Source organism: Musa acuminata, chromosome BXJ1-6, assembly GCF_036884655.1.
Source record: "Musa acuminata AAA Group cultivar baxijiao chromosome BXJ1-6, Cavendish_Baxijiao_AAA, whole genome shotgun sequence".
In the NCBI taxonomy this organism is placed as follows: domain Eukaryota; kingdom Viridiplantae; phylum Streptophyta; class Magnoliopsida; order Zingiberales; family Musaceae; genus Musa; species Musa acuminata.
In genome coordinates, this window is record NC_088332.1 from 1,406,707 (window position 1) to 1,422,017 (window position 15,311).

The 15,311-nt window shown below is 40.9% G+C and overlaps 2 protein-coding genes across 6 annotated transcripts; one reads left to right on the top strand and one right to left on the bottom strand.

The window, feature by feature from the left end:
- The first annotated feature begins 1,226 nt into the window (after nt 1–1,226).
- LOC135582949 (OVARIAN TUMOR DOMAIN-containing deubiquitinating enzyme 4-like) lies at nt 1,227–6,563 on the top strand. 5 transcript variants are annotated; one of them, XM_065185811.1, is made up of 6 exons: nt 1,227–1,656; nt 3,692–3,813; nt 4,138–4,178; nt 5,355–5,453; nt 5,543–5,707; nt 5,789–6,139. In XM_065185811.1, coding segments are annotated over exons 1-6 (597 nt in total). In that variant the 5' UTR covers nt 1,227–1,487; the 3' UTR covers nt 5,790–6,139. The 5 variants fall into 5 exon arrangements, with proteins under 5 accessions (XP_065041883.1, XP_065041882.1, XP_065041884.1 ...); XM_065185810.1 differs by lacking the exon at nt 5,789–6,139 and adding an exon at nt 6,184–6,563 and having other exon boundaries at nt 1,238–1,656; XM_065185812.1 differs by lacking the exon at nt 5,789–6,139 and adding an exon at nt 6,184–6,563 and having other exon boundaries at nt 1,264–1,542.
- A 5,530-nt stretch (nt 6,564–12,093) lies between these two features.
- LOC103971151 (galactolipase DONGLE, chloroplastic-like) lies at nt 12,094–14,934 on the bottom strand. Its single transcript, XM_009385109.3, has one exon. It carries the CDS (start codon nt 13,571–13,573, stop codon nt 12,251–12,253), a length of 1,323 nt encoding a protein of 440 aa, XP_009383384.2. The 5' UTR covers nt 13,574–14,934; the 3' UTR covers nt 12,094–12,250.
- Between the last annotated feature and the right edge of the window lie 377 nt (nt 14,935–15,311).

Sequence of the window (15,311 nt, forward strand, 5' to 3'; positions counted from 1 at the left end):
ACAAATGCCTTTCTCTTTCTCCCCCACCATTTGACTCTTCAAAAAGCATATCACGACACCTACCACTTTTTGATCAATTTAGCCATCTATTTGATCGAGATCTTACATTCTGCAAACGAAGTCAAAGTCAATTTTGACCGAGTAGAAGAGTCAACCACGGTGTGTTTTAGAGAGAGAGAGAGAGTAGGACGTTGTAGAACGAACAAGGGATTGCAACAAACAAAATAGTAAGGAAATTATATATATATATATATATATATATATATATATATAAGAGAGTTTGGGTTAGTCTTCTTCTTCTGCCACACCAACCTTCCTCGTTGGAACGCCGTCCCCTCTCCGTCGTTGGATTAGACCGTATGCATTCCACGTTCGATGTTCTACATGCGCCCACCCATCTCCGCTGTTACCAAGATCAACCCTCATGCTTTTGAATCCAACCAACCTTGCTACTATATATATATATATATATATATATATATATATATATATATTTGCTCTCTCTCTCTCTCTCTCTCTCTCTAAGATCACCGACCACTATGTCTCGTTTTCTCTGCAGTTCATCAATCCTTCTGATGCTGCTGCCGTGGCAGCTGCTCCTACCGGCTGCCGAGACCCGGCCTTTGCCGAGTCCCACGAGCCGGTGGGCGCTACAGCTGCTGCAGGCTCTCCCCAAGGGGCCGGTCGTACCGTCGGGTCCGTCCGCCTGCACCCACAGCCCCGACTACATCGGAGCGCGCAAGTGCCCGGTGAAGCTGAGCCGGGCCGAGGCAGGCGCCTCTCTCGACGCCACGCACCTGAAGGCTACCCCACCTCCGCCGTCGTAGCAGGAGAGTGAAGTATCGGGTGCAGCTCATCTGCGGACGGCAAAGTTGTTTGTGTTATTGCCGGGGGTCGGAAGGTTGATGTGGTCAGCTTAGTCCATTCTTTACACTTCTTTTCATATATTTGTTTTATTTGTATTATTTTGGTGGGGATGGGTTTTACTTTGTTCATATGATCGGCCAATTCATCTATACAGGTTATGTATTCGTGATGGAGATTTTAGAAGATCCGAGAAAACATCCATCAGCTGATCATTTCATTTTGTTTCTGTAAAAGGCATATAATGAAAGTAAACTCATTGAGAATGACCGTCCGATATAATGAAACCATGCAAAGCGAATCCTTTAGCTACGCTACTCGTAAGAGCTGCACACGAGGAGGAGAGAGAGAGAGAGAGAGAGAGAGAGAGAAAGGAAGGAGGTAAAACGAGAAGGATGTAAAGGAGAGGCATCGAATTCGATTCCTCCCCTTTGCTCCACTCTTTCTGCGCTGCAGTCCACTGGCACAAGCATCATTCCATGGATTCCTCACCTTTCCTCTTGTGAGGTAGCTCCCCCCCCTCCCCTCTCCCAAGCCTCCCTTCTCCTGCGCAGCTCGGAGGAGTTGCCCCTCTCCTTCCACCAATTCATGCCTGCCTGCCTGCCTGCCGTGCTCTGCAATCCATGTCGGGTTCAGAGAGCACGACCGGTAACCATCTGCCCCAGCTGCGATCCATTCGTATGTTGTTTATTCTGATCCGAGCTAGCTTTCCTCTGGCTCAAGCTTTCTTGCTTCCTTTGTCAGCAAGCCATCATCACTTTGATTCTTTTCTTTGGCGGAAAGTTTCACATAGTATTTCTACTTCTTGTCATTCACCTTCGTTAAGCTTTTGATGTTGTTGTTGTTGTTCTTCTTCTTCTGCTGATGGTGCGGATGGAAAGTGGCTTGGGTTTGTCTCATGTTGTCTCTGTTGCATTGCAAGCCTTTATCTTGTTTGGCGCAGTAGATTACTCTGTTCTTGAATTCATGGAGATGAATGAATTAGCTATTCATATTTCTTGTGTCTGACTTTGCAGTAGCAGATGTGGTGCTTTACCCCTCTGTTATCTTCGTATTCATCTTCTTCTTGTGTTCAGGAAAGAAAGAATTGTAATGAAAATGATTCTGATGTCAAAAAAGAGAGGGTTTATTAGTTGAAGGGAATGATCATACTGATCTATCGCATCAAAGGACAATCCTCATCACTTGTCTCTGACTGAGTAGATGAAACAGTTTGCAGCATAGAATTAGATATATTGGGTATTAGCTACTCTAATTGATCAGAGGAAATTACTAGTACGTGTGCAACCTATCAACAATACCTTACTTTTTCCTTGTTTCGTGAAGCATATGATATGACAAATAGGACATGAAGATGATGGAAGATGAGACTATTTTAAGCACAAGAAGAAATGGCTTCCCTTTGTAGAAAAAATTATACCCGTCTTTCTGCAATTTGGAAGCTTTTGGTTTCAATGTTATGGTCAGTGATATGAAGATAGACTGCAAAAGGATGCTGAAATTGTGGAGGTCTAGAAGGTTGCAAACTCTATATTAATCATGGAAAATTGAATATGTTATGGCCAAAATGAATAAATGTTGTTCTACAAGCATTCTGTTCTCTTGGAGGCTTTTATCTGGAGATAATGAGTTAATTTGGATCAAATTTATGAAATGGATTGGTTACCATATTGGTTCAAAGATCCAGTTGTAGTCAGTGTTGGTGAGGTTTGATTAATTATAAATGTATTCTTCACATAATTTTTGTAGTTCTTTTATTTATAGATTTTTCACAGCATATCTTTCTCGTATTGAGGGTGGAACTTAGTACAATAGTAATATTACTCCTTTGCAACATGAGAGATTAGGGTCCTAGTGCCGATTTAAAATAAGACTGTGTATATTGATCCTTCGCAGACCTTGTATCGGAGAGAGTTTCATGCACGGTCATCGTTAGTTGTATCTAGAGAGTCTAGGGAAATCTCGCTAATTTCGATGCATTTGAGCTTCTTTGTAGAGTATAAATTCATCCTTCACTGCTTATTATGAAATGTAAACAAGAAGAATGATGTCTCACTAATTGGGTTTGACACTCCATAGCACTGGATCTTCTACTTGCTTTCTATTTTTACTTCCAAAATTGAATGTGCTTGAAAAGGCGTTATGATTCATACAGCCTTATAGAAGGGAGTGGTTTCATCATTTAATCTTGATATATGTAAAAATGTGAACCTGAACTGTGTTCAACTTGATATAATTGGTTCTTGAATGTTGGTGAGATTTAATGCTTGTTTTCTATATTGTAGTGTCATATATATTATGCTTGTATGCAATACTAGTCTAAAGATATTAACACCATACGACCTCTATGAACAATGTGCAACAAGTTTTTTCTTTGAATTGTTTTGCTTTATGTATGTTTCTTTTCTTTTTACTTATTTTGATGGAAACTTCTGGAAAGACTACGTTTTATTGATGAAGCAAAATCGGCACGGAAATTGAATAGTTTCCTTTTTTTGAGATTAGTGATAGACATAATTCTAGTGCTTGTGCAGTTCAATTCAATACTGAAACTCAAAAACATTTTCCCTTTTTTTATCTGCTTCAAGTTCTTTTTATTTAGATTTGGCTATCATTTTCCTTGGTTTATGTAATGATTTGCTTCTTTTCATTGTCATGCATATAAACATTACATTCTCCAGCAGGTATTCACTTTCACAAAGAACATTATGTTTCTTTATTTCCCTTATTTTAGATCATGAAATGGATCAGAATTTTTCTTTGCTGTGATGATTCACTTTCAAGAAAATTTTCTTCCATAATGTTTAAAAAAATAATCTTGTTTCAGGAATACCTGGTGATGGTAGATGCTTGTTCAGATCTGTGGTTCATGGTGCTTGCCTGAGAGCAGGGAAACCAAGTCCAAGTGAAAGTATTCAGAAAGAACTTGCAGATGAGCTGAGATCAAAAGTAATAAACCAATCCTTACCTCAATAAGACCATGGTCCCTTCATTTGCAACTCCTATATCATACATGTCAAAAACATCTGGATGACATTTCTAGTTAATGTTTCTTGGTCACTGTTACTTGCATTTCCAATCCTACACATTCAAAATCTTAAATCAATTATGTTCCTATAACAAGAAGAAGAAATCATAATATCCTAACTATTTGGAATCGGCTACACATGAAGTATTTGTAATTTTGTATCGTCAATAGTGTTTGTAGTTTTCAAAAACAAAGTGCATATCTACACATGAAACACTGTTGATGAAAACTGTTGGTTGTATCAGGTGGCTGATGAATTCATCAGGAGAAGAACAGATACAGAGTGGTGAGTAGTTTTTGGTATCTTTCTATTATCTCCTTCAGCTGATTCTGTAATTTCATCAACTGCTCTCATCCTTAAATAGTATCAGAATAATTTCCTTGCAATATGAAACTATGTAGATTCAGAATGGGATTCTACTATGTAACACTGCATGACCAACTTACTTATTTTGATGTAGTTTCATGAGAAAGATCTTATTCTCCAACATATATTTTATTAATTAGTTTGTAGATTCTAGCAGTTAGACAATTCATTTTAGGTCATCCAGATGTTTGAAACTTGATGTTGTGTTAAATGTATGAAATGAGCAAAACACTTCTATTGATTACAATTTACCATCAAAATCAATTTCATTAGAAGACAGGAGATTGTTCATAATTTCATATCATCATACTGATTCTATGAGCATCATCTTGTTGAGAGTGTTATAATCAAATGCTGGTTAATATTAATATATATGAGATCTATGACCTAAAAGCTTAAAATTATTAAATTATGGGACAAACATAATATATATTATCCGACTTTTTCAATCCTTATCAATGTGGGAGTGTTCTTTAGTCATCTTATTAATCTCTCACACATCTCTTTCTTATTTGTAAGGGTAAGTCTAACTGCGGTTTAGACTCATTTTCTTTTTCACCTGGCTGCGACTAACATCTAACTCTTTTTTTCCTTTTTTTTTTTTTGACTTGCTCATCTTTTTCTAGCCTCGGCTTTATATCATTATTGAAAAAAATAAAAGATAAGAAAAATTATTGAATAAACTTTATTAAAGAAGTTTTATTGAAGAAGTGAAGAAGCTTAAATGTATTAAGCTGTCCCTCTCCTATTTATACATTATACAGATTAGGAGGGAGGATTTTCCTCAACAGAATAAAGGATTTCCCTTAATAGAGTAGAGAGATTTCCTTTAGGGAAATCTTATCTACTATCAGTTAACAATGATATATTGCTAATGGAGCTTGAATCAAACTAATCAGAGTTAACATACATAATATCAAAAGCTCATTAAGTCGAAGACCAAATATAATATATGTCAACCGCCTCTTTCATTCTTTATCTATATATTTAGTTCTCTTTCTAATCTCTCACAACATAAATATTCTCTCAACACATTTAAGAGCTTGTCTTTATCAATAACCTTCAAATAGTTCATCAATTACTTGGTACATACAGGTTTCTTGAAGGTGACTTTGATACATATGTGAAGCAGATCAGAAAGCCTCAAGCATGGGGTGGTGAGCCTGAGCTGCTCATGTGTTCTCATGTTCTTAGGTTAGTAACCCAAATGCACGGATCATAACAAAGCTTCCTAATTATTTCACAGCTTCAAAGTAATCCACATGAAATGTACGTTCTTGCAGGATGCCAATCACTGTTTACATGTCTACCGACAGCTCCGATGGCCTCAAGATAATAGCAGAGTATGGTCAAGAGTATGGAAAGGAGAATCCAATTAGAGTTCTCTATCATGGATATGGACACTATGACGCATTGCAAATGCCTCTCACGAAAACAAAGTCAAAATGGTATGAACAACTCTCATTTGATGCTATGCTGAGCCATTACTTTTCTTCACATCCTTAGGGTCACTTTTTGGTTCATTGCAGATGCCTCTTGGAAGAATAGAGCCCCAATAGTAACATGATGCTATCATTCTTCCTTCATGCAATATGTTCTTTGCTAATTGATCACAATGATGATGATGAAGCAATTCTAGCAATTTAATATGTATCATTAGCTTCATCTAATGCTCAATTTTATGAAAGCAGTGGAATATTGTTTCTAGGCAATACAAACCCATTCTATTAATTAAAAATAAAATAAATAGATCAAACAAAGAATTATCTATATATTAAAGATGTCTACGGCATAAATTTGAGGAGCTTATGGATTAATTTCGAACTCTACATTGTGTGATATGTTTAAAATCATTTTTATTTTCTTTTTTCCTTCTTAATTGAAATCGAGAGCTTATTGTTAAAATGTTTTGGGATTTTTGCAGGTACATGAAAAGTTGAAGAATTGCATAGAAAACAAGATCCACAAGGTTTCAGATTACTTGATGTTCTTACATGAAGAATCATTTTAGAGCTAAGAAACGTATCATCTTAACCTCAAGAAATCAACTGTCAACAACATCAAATGTCAACCATCCTCCTTGGGTGTATGATGACACAGCTTATTGAGTTCCAAGTCCATGATATCATGATCATCAATTCATAGTATATGTTCATCATCAAGTATAAATGAGTTGACACCTCTGATGCATATGTGTTCCTGTTCCCTTAATACATACTATGAAGCAAATGTATTCTGATCAATTGGTTCCATAAACACCTCAATTTCAAGATTGCTGAATACAATAATTGAGCTGAAGTGGTACATTTGATGTGCTCTAAATATTCCATATTTATTTGTTCTTGAACCAAACAATGATTTCAGAGGAGGCAAAATGTATCCCACATTTACACAAATTAAAAAGAAAAAAGAAAAGAAAAGAAAGGACTTTAATTTCTGCTACAAAATATTTGAGATTTTTCATTTTTTTCCATATCCTAAAAATCAGATGTTATTAGGTTTTCTAATTCTAATCTTGCATTTAGTTAGAAAAATAAGATAAGATTATACTCATATCATGTTATTTGGTTTTGTGATCTTCTGACTTCAACATTTTCTAGAGGATTCACGATGGTTCAGTATTGGTTTGTATGTTGAGTAATTCTATTTCTAGATATTTCACTTAGTGACAAGTTTAGTTATAATTTATTTTGACAAGACAAAATAGTTATAATTTATTTAGTGCCACATCAAGTGAAGAGTAGAGGAACTAAAATTTCAAAGGAGTCAGAAGTTATCTCTATCATCAAATATATCTTTATGGTTCATCCTGAAGAGTAGTGAATCTTTACGCCATGGTCGAAGTGTCAGCATGGCTCAGTCCAATCTCGGATATGCAAGGTTGCCCACGCGGATGCTCGGGTGGTGGAAGCGAGCGTCGAGTCGGGTTATACCTCCTGTTGAGCTAATCGACCTACACGGATCCACGCCACACGACATTGTTCCGACCTTTCCGGAGTTGCTTTTTGTGCTGCGGGGGTGGTACCAAAATATGCCCTAGCCCCAGGTTCCTTGTGGAGAGGCTCGGGGCATGGCTTGGTGCCTTTTGCTAGCTGGGTTGGCTATCATGCTGGGATTGGCCGAGATGCATGGCTTGGGCACTATTTGGCCGAGATGCGTGGCTTGGGCACTATTTGGCCGAGGTGCACAACTCAGACACTGTTTGGCCAAGGTGCATGACTCGGGTAATGTTTGGCCGAGGTACACGACTCGGGCACATGCTCCAATGTAGCAATCCCCTTCTTCTTCTTCTTTTTATCTCACACCTTGGGCTCATCTACTTCCGGCCTCGTCGTGGCGGGCCTTCTTCTCTCCCCGATCTGCTGATATGGGTAGCTCCTAACGGGCCTTTTGTGCGACTCATCATGCTTTCTTGCTACTAGTGCCTCTACAACAACATACTGGTTGACATGTTGGAGCATCTCAGAAATGGTCACTGGTGGTCTCTTGACCCGTGACCAAAAGAACCTTGAAGGTCATAGGCCCATTAAGAATACCTATAAACCAAAGAAGGGTGGGCATTTGGAACCTCTCGAATCTCAATAGTGAAGCAGGCAACAAAGAAGGAGAGGGATTCATCCTCCTTCCGCCTTAGCCCGAGGAGCACGGCCGCAGACAGTTTAGGTCACGCGCTAGCTAAGAAGTGATGCTCGAGTTCCCTTATAAGCTGATCAAAAGATGAGACCGAGGACGGCCTCAATCGGTTGTACCACATCTGAACCAGGCCTCGAAGGGTGGTAAGAAATACCCGACACATCAAGGCATCGAAAGTGCCATATAGGGCCATCTGGACCCGAAAGGTGGCAATGTGCTCTATTGGATTGGAGCCACCATCATAGGCCTCCAACGTCGAGAGGTGAACGTTGAGGGGGATAGGCTTGTCTTGAATTTCTTGGGCAAAGGGGGACCCAACCGAGGTACTTTCCTTGAGCTTCTCCTTGGATTTATAGAATTCCCTTTGAACCTCGTTCAGGTGACGATTCACTAACCATAAATGGGCTCGGAATGAGTCGTTTGTCGAGTCGGACGATAGGGTGTTAGCTTCGGGGAAGGTCGAGGTAGCGCGTTTGGGCACAAGGACATTGTGCTCTACCATTGGCCTCGGGTGTTCCGATTGCTCCCCAGTTGGGTGGTGGGCATTTAGAGCCATAGGTGGCTGGTCGACTAGGATAGCATTGTGAGGTATAGGGATGAGCATAGGTTGGATCACGGGCGACGACCGTGGGGGGAGAACCATCTGCTAAGCTAGCTGAGGTATGAGGGGTACGATGATCTGCATCATCCCAACTAACGCTTACACCTGGTGGGTGAGGTTGAGGAATGCCTCGGCTGAGACAACAGGATGCCCCATGATGGTCCCTAGAGGCGACGACTTAGGATCATTGAACATCCACCAATAGTGACTTGGGGTTGTGGTTGAGGTATACTCTTATTGGCTCAGAGAAAGTGGGAGTTGCCCTCCAAACTCAAAGGTCGGGTGAGTCGGGGTGGCTCTTCTCCGGGGCACTCTCCCAGCTTACTCGGTTAGGGGTGCTCTTGTGACATCAGGCCCTCCTTTTAGTATCAAAACATTAGTGAACCTTTACGCCATGGCTAAGGTGTCAGCATGGCTTAGTCCAATCCCAGATACGCAAAGTTGTCCATGTGGATGCTCGGGTGGTGGAAGTGAGCGTCAGGTCAGGTTGAGTTTGAGTCTCGTCTCCCGAGTGCGGTCTTTTCCCTTGCCGAATGGCATACTTCTTTGTCGCCAGGCTCCTGCACACAGGTCGAGGTTGGGAGGGAGATTTTTCGACTCGACCCCTCTGAAGGTTAAGTTAGTGTTGAGTGAAGAGGGAGTTGAATGCTCGATTGAAGTCATCCATTGATGCTGATCAAGGGGTTGGCTTTTATACTGTGAATGAGGGTCGATTATATGTGATATGTTAATGGTGGTCAACTCCTTGGGCGGCCAACTTGTACCTCCTGTGTGAGCACTGACCGACTTGCATGGATCCGTTCCGAACTTTTCGAAGCGGCTTTGTGCTATGCGACATCGTCTCGTATGGCCTCGGATAGCATGGGAACAAGCGGCTGTCCTATCCGAGTCCAAGGTATCACGTCGTTGCAAACTTGCAATGCACTATATCAGCCCTGAAGCTCTGTGTTGGCGCTAACGTGGCTGCTGACTATTGCTACGGAGATGGTACCAAAATATGCCCTATCATAATAGACAATTTATTATGGGATCACACTGATATGGTCCAAGAGGCTTGAGCTCTCTACTAGGGGTGCTAATAAACATATTTAGTAACATATCGATTACGGAGTAGCGGAAGAAAATTCTTGTAAAAATTAAGACGACGAGTATAGAAATTAAGATTCTATAAGAGCCAAAAACTACTTTCACTTTTAGATATGGTTTTTGGGATCATCATAAAGGATAAATTTTACTCTATCCCATAATGGATAATTTCTTAATGATTTATTAGATGACACTCACCATGAGTGCGAAGAGGCATTTGACTCTTTTAGTGGGGGCATTGATAGATATGACACAAACACAAATAAGTTTAAATCGGTAGTTCGAACTAATCGAGAATGACAATTTGTATCGACCCAATAATAAAAACGAAAAAAAATATGATCAAGATGTTTGGGTATCACATAGATGAAGAGTCATCCTATAAAACACAGATCCTTAAAAATCATTCTGTCAAGTGTGAAAAAGAGATTGTCGTATAAGATTTTGATTTCTTTCTTCATAAGAAGGAGAGAGATCATGTACACTCCTCAAACTTTGACTTGGTTATTATGAACCCCTTTGATTTCAGTTCAAGAAAAAAAGAAACATGAATATTTTAAGGAAGTTGGCCACGAACAACACTGTTTGGTCTCCTGATTTTGAGTGGTAATTGGTAACCCTGTTGAAATGAAGAGTACTTGTCCTTTCTCATCCTGACTCTTGTAACTTTGATGAGCTTCTTTTGCTATCTTTCCTTTGCTTGCATTTGATCTTTTGTCGTTTTGCTTTTATCTTCAACTTGATGTGGAAATTTTACTCAAACTACTGTGGCAAGGCCTCTTAGATTAAGCTTGATGTGACTCATCAAGCATGAAATCTATGCAATAACTGACTGATTTCTCATACATACAGTAACTCTCACCTTTAGTTGGTTGATGAAGAACATGTCAGAGTTCATACTGTGGTCCTCTGTGCATGAGCATGGTGGAAGTCCCACTCATCATGTCATCAGTAAGTTTCAGTACATGTTGGATAGGTTCAGACAAAGCTTTGCTTTGAAGAATGATGCTTATTTGATTCTTTTTTGCTCACCTATACCTTCTTGGGATCTTTATGGAGTTTGTGCAAGGTGAATTGAATATTGTTTGTGATGGAATGGATCAAAAGGAAGGGTTTGAAAAGCTAAGCTGGTAGTAGTTGATGCATACAAAAATCAATCCAAGTAGAGGGAACAGAGAAGGTTCTTGTGGTCCTCCTATCATCCAAAAACATAGCCTTAGATTCTAATGGATGTGCAGCTTAGCCTGTTCTAATTAAGAAAAGATCAAATGCTCTAACTTGTAGAGAAAATATATAACATATTAATGCAAGATCAAAATATTTTGAGAAAATAATTAATTAATTAATTAATTAACAGGGAAGAAGACAAGTGTTGAGATTTTAGATTGGACAAGTTGAGATCAATTTGGAGGTTGGATACAAATTTAATCTAAAACTTGAGCTGGTCAAATTATGATTAAAATAAATATATATTATCCGACTCTCTTAATATTTAGGTTTATGGATTATTTTTTTTAATGTTATTTTATTCTTCATCTTATATATGAATGTTTTTTCCTTAATTTTATGGACGAGTCAAATTATAGATTGATCTCAAACGAGTATTAACATAAACGAGGCCGATCACCGATTCATCTTAAACACTTAAATTTACTAAGCTTAAAATATATGTCAAAACCAATAATTAGTGTAACTATTGATAATTCTTGCCTAAAAATCTACTAAATCATCAGTGACTATCAAGAACTAGTTGCATTTTACATAGCCTGTTAATCTAATAAATATTATTTTTCTTCTTGATATAATAATACATATTCTATTATTTTATTGAGTTGCACAAGAAAGTGATGGGTATATTATTTTTCATACAAGTAGATAAATTTCAGTACATATTTCCTTTGATGAATTGGAGATACATCTTCTTACTTAGCATGATATGTATGGACTGCTAAAATATAGTGCATTAGTACTAATTTATTAGGGTCATTGATTTCCCATTCCATGACAACCAAATCGGGGTTGTAGAATTAAAATGCTATTATTATGGTATTTAATTCACTTTCTACACCTAACAAAATAAGAACACAACATAAGTTGTTGGTAGATTTCATATCAGTTGAAATGCAAGCTCAACATTGACTTCTCTTCCCCAAGATTGTGATGGTAGCTTTATGATAGGAAAAGAAGTATCATATTATTAGATCAACTTTGTCCCATAGTTGACTAAGCTTACAAATAAAAGTCAACGTCAAGGATGTGCAAAGACTCATGGCATGGAACGTCAGTCTCCGGTGATGCTTACTGCATGCAGACAAAAAGACTCCAATATTTCTCCACCGGCCATTGATTTATCCATTGAAAGAGTTGACATCGTCTCTTTTGGTATTACCAGAATCTACTTGAAGCACACAAGTCAATGCCTCCTTTCATATTGGATGCTCCATAACAATATGTCTCACATTATGTATTTGTTGTCGTAATTAAGAACATCAATCCTTGAAAGAACTTAAAGAATACATAAAAAATGAATTATAAATGTCATCATTTACAACTTAAAGAATACATAAAGAGACTGAAACAATTATAATCATCAATTGCAAAGAATAAAATGCAGATAACTCCCAACCCACCATGGAAGCGAAAAAACGATGAGTGATGTGTGAGCTTCTCCTCAGATCAGTCTCAGAGACTGTGCAAGATTACCCACCTGCCTTGCTGCATCTGGCCATGGCCATCCCGGAAGTTTCTTATTCGTCTTCTTCCTCAGCAGCATCCTTGCCTTGGCCAGCAGATCCATACCCTCCTTGTGGACTTGTACCACCTTGGGGCGCTTCAGCAAGCCTATGTAGGTCTCCAGGTCATGGACGCACGCAGGGTTCTGCATCTCGAAGAAGTCGAGCTCCAGCTCGACTCCTACATGAGCGTAGCAGGAGCAGCTCCATGGCAGCTCGAAGCTACCCCCGAAGGCCTTCCAGTTCTCGTTCAGAAGCAGCCCCGGCAGCTTGGTGACCGGATCGCGGACGTTCACCACCCGCAGCACCTTCACCCCGAGCTCCTCGATCCGCTTCTTGAAGCCGGTGTTGCCGACCCTTGGCCCGCCGAAGGAGTACACCGCGATGGGTATCTCTCGCCGGAGGAGGCGGAGCCGGTTGAGGCCGAGCTCGGCGAGGTCGTACCCGAAGAGCAGCGCGAGGGCGCTCCCCATGCTGTGCCCGGCCACTGTGATGCTCATCTCCTCGCCCTTGTGCTTGTCGATGAGGCGGGAGACTTCGTGGAGCAGCTGCTCTCGGCAGCTGCCGGGGCCGAACCTGGAGGTGGCGTCGGCGGAGGTGTAGAGGCTGAGGAAGCCCGACTCGACCTTCACGTCGCGCCGGGGGTCGTGGGGGTCGAGGTTGGCCGGCGTCAGCGTGCTCATGAGGTTGGCGATCCACTCGGTGGCGGTTACGGTGCCGCGGAAGCTCACGAGCACGTCGCGCCTGCCGAGCCGCCGCGCGTCGTCGTCGGAAGACACGGCAACGTAGCCGATCCACCGGCCGCAGCGGACGCCGGCCTGCATGGGGACTCCGACGCCCGGCGTCGCGTACACGTACTTGGTGATCTCGTAGCCGGAGGAGCCCAGCCCGACCTCCCGCAGCATGCGGCGCTTTCCGTACTTGCAGTTGAGGTGGCGGGGGGAGGTGGGGTCGACGTCGAACGCCTTGTAGCACGCGGCGACGAGCTCCCCGTAGCGGACGATCGCCTCGCGCAGCAGCTGGCTGAGTGGGTCGACGAGGCCGCTCCAGTCGTCGGCGCCATGGATCTTCCTCCACACGCTGGCGAGGCCGCCGATGGCCTCGGGCGTCCTTACCGGGCGCGAGTGGAGCACCGGGGCGGCCAAAGGCGGGCCCTGCGGGGCGAGGAGGGACATGCCCTGGCGCGGGCCGCATGGACGAGTTTTAAGCGAAGTGGCCGGATAGTTGGGCACGGAGAGAGTGGAGGAGGAAGAAGAAGCCATGGGCAAAAACACAAACAGCAACGAGGGGGCGGTGCCAGGGGATTATATACACACAAACAGGTGAAGCGCATGGGTGTTGACTGGGGTTAATTTTCTAAAGTGTCGTTGATTGTTCAATGGGTAGATTGGATGGCTTGGAATCGCGGCCGGAAAATGCTTGAAAGATGAAGCGGCGGTGCAGAGTCAGAAAAGAAACAGACGACGAAGATGAATGGTCTCCGAGTGAGAACATCATGGCACGTAATATATAACCTTCTACCAACCATACCAGAAAACCTTTTGAATTTTTTTGATAGATACCATCAAAAGAGGTTAATTGAGAACATCAAAAAGTTCTCTTTGCCTCTCTCTCTCTCTCTCTCTTTATTTCTTTTCCTCTCCCTTACGTTTATAGAACTCTCTCTTTGCCTCTCTCTCTCTCTCTCTCTCTTTATTTCTTTTCCTCTCCCTTACGTTTATAGAACTCTCTCTTTGCCTCTCTCTCTCTCTCTCTCTCTCTAACTCACTTCAACAGCAGCAAAAGAGTCTCTTGTTCCTACACGTAACATTATTTCTTCGGAAACTAAAAGAACAAGATTCGAAAGAGTATGTATTAATGTCGATCTCACGCATTATGACATCATAAAAGTATAAAAAGGCCAACCAAAATTAAAAATATATAAAAAAAAATTGTCCATTTCGAAAAAGAAAAGATAAAAAGAAGAAGAAGAAGCATAATAATATGTAGCCAGACTCACTTTCTCTTGGATTTAGGATTCAAATGTCTTATTCAAAAAACAAAAAAAAATATACTTAAAAATATTAGCTTGATAGCGAGGCATCTGATTTACTTAATATAGATTGGGAGGATCAATGTAAATTTCAAAAAAAAAAATATTTGTCTAGCCTGACTGATAGATAAAAAAAGAATTTTATCAGATCATTGACTTTGCAGAGTATGAATGAGATCTCACTGAATGATCAGCTAAGCCTTTCACTAGAAATCCAGTTTGTGCATTCAAATGGATTGCTCCCTCCCACCATCGTTCAGCAGCAGCCCTTGACTGATGATATCTTTATCCCCTTCTTAGTCTGCCCGTTGAATTAGGTTTACAGCCCCAATGGCTTGGTTGTCTCCTTACATTGCATTTAGCCCAGAATCCCATCATCCGTCTTTGGCTACGTGCCATACAAAAGCCCTTTTTGTTCTCTTCTTCTGACCACAGCCGCCATTTCTTTTGCAGAGACCCAACCTTAAAAGATGCGTGGCCTCAGAAAGATGGAGGAGGTAGGAGATATCTTTAGCCTCCAAAAAGGAGCTGTTTGAGGTCTTAAAGATGCGTGGCTTCCAGACTTGTGGCAACGCCATCACCACGTGGGGCAACTCTCTGCCAATTGGAAGACTAACAACTGCTTAAGAGAGTTGCAAGTTTTGGCTTTCCGTGGTTGACTCGAATGTGTGCATGAAGCTACCTCGAACCATGAACAACTTTTTTGGAGTTCTAACAGCTGATGCCATGCCGACCTTCTCTCACAAATTCTAACGTGGACAGGCAATCAGAATCAGAAACTCCAGGTCTTTACATCATCAAGGAGCTTTCGTGATGTCATCATGATCGAGAGATTATAAAAAAAAAATTAAAAAAAACTAGAAATCATATTTTTATTCATCCAACCATTTTAACTATGATTAAAGATGGATTCAAATGGAAAAATAATCACATAATTAAGGCTTTGTTAACCACCATTAACTAGAGTT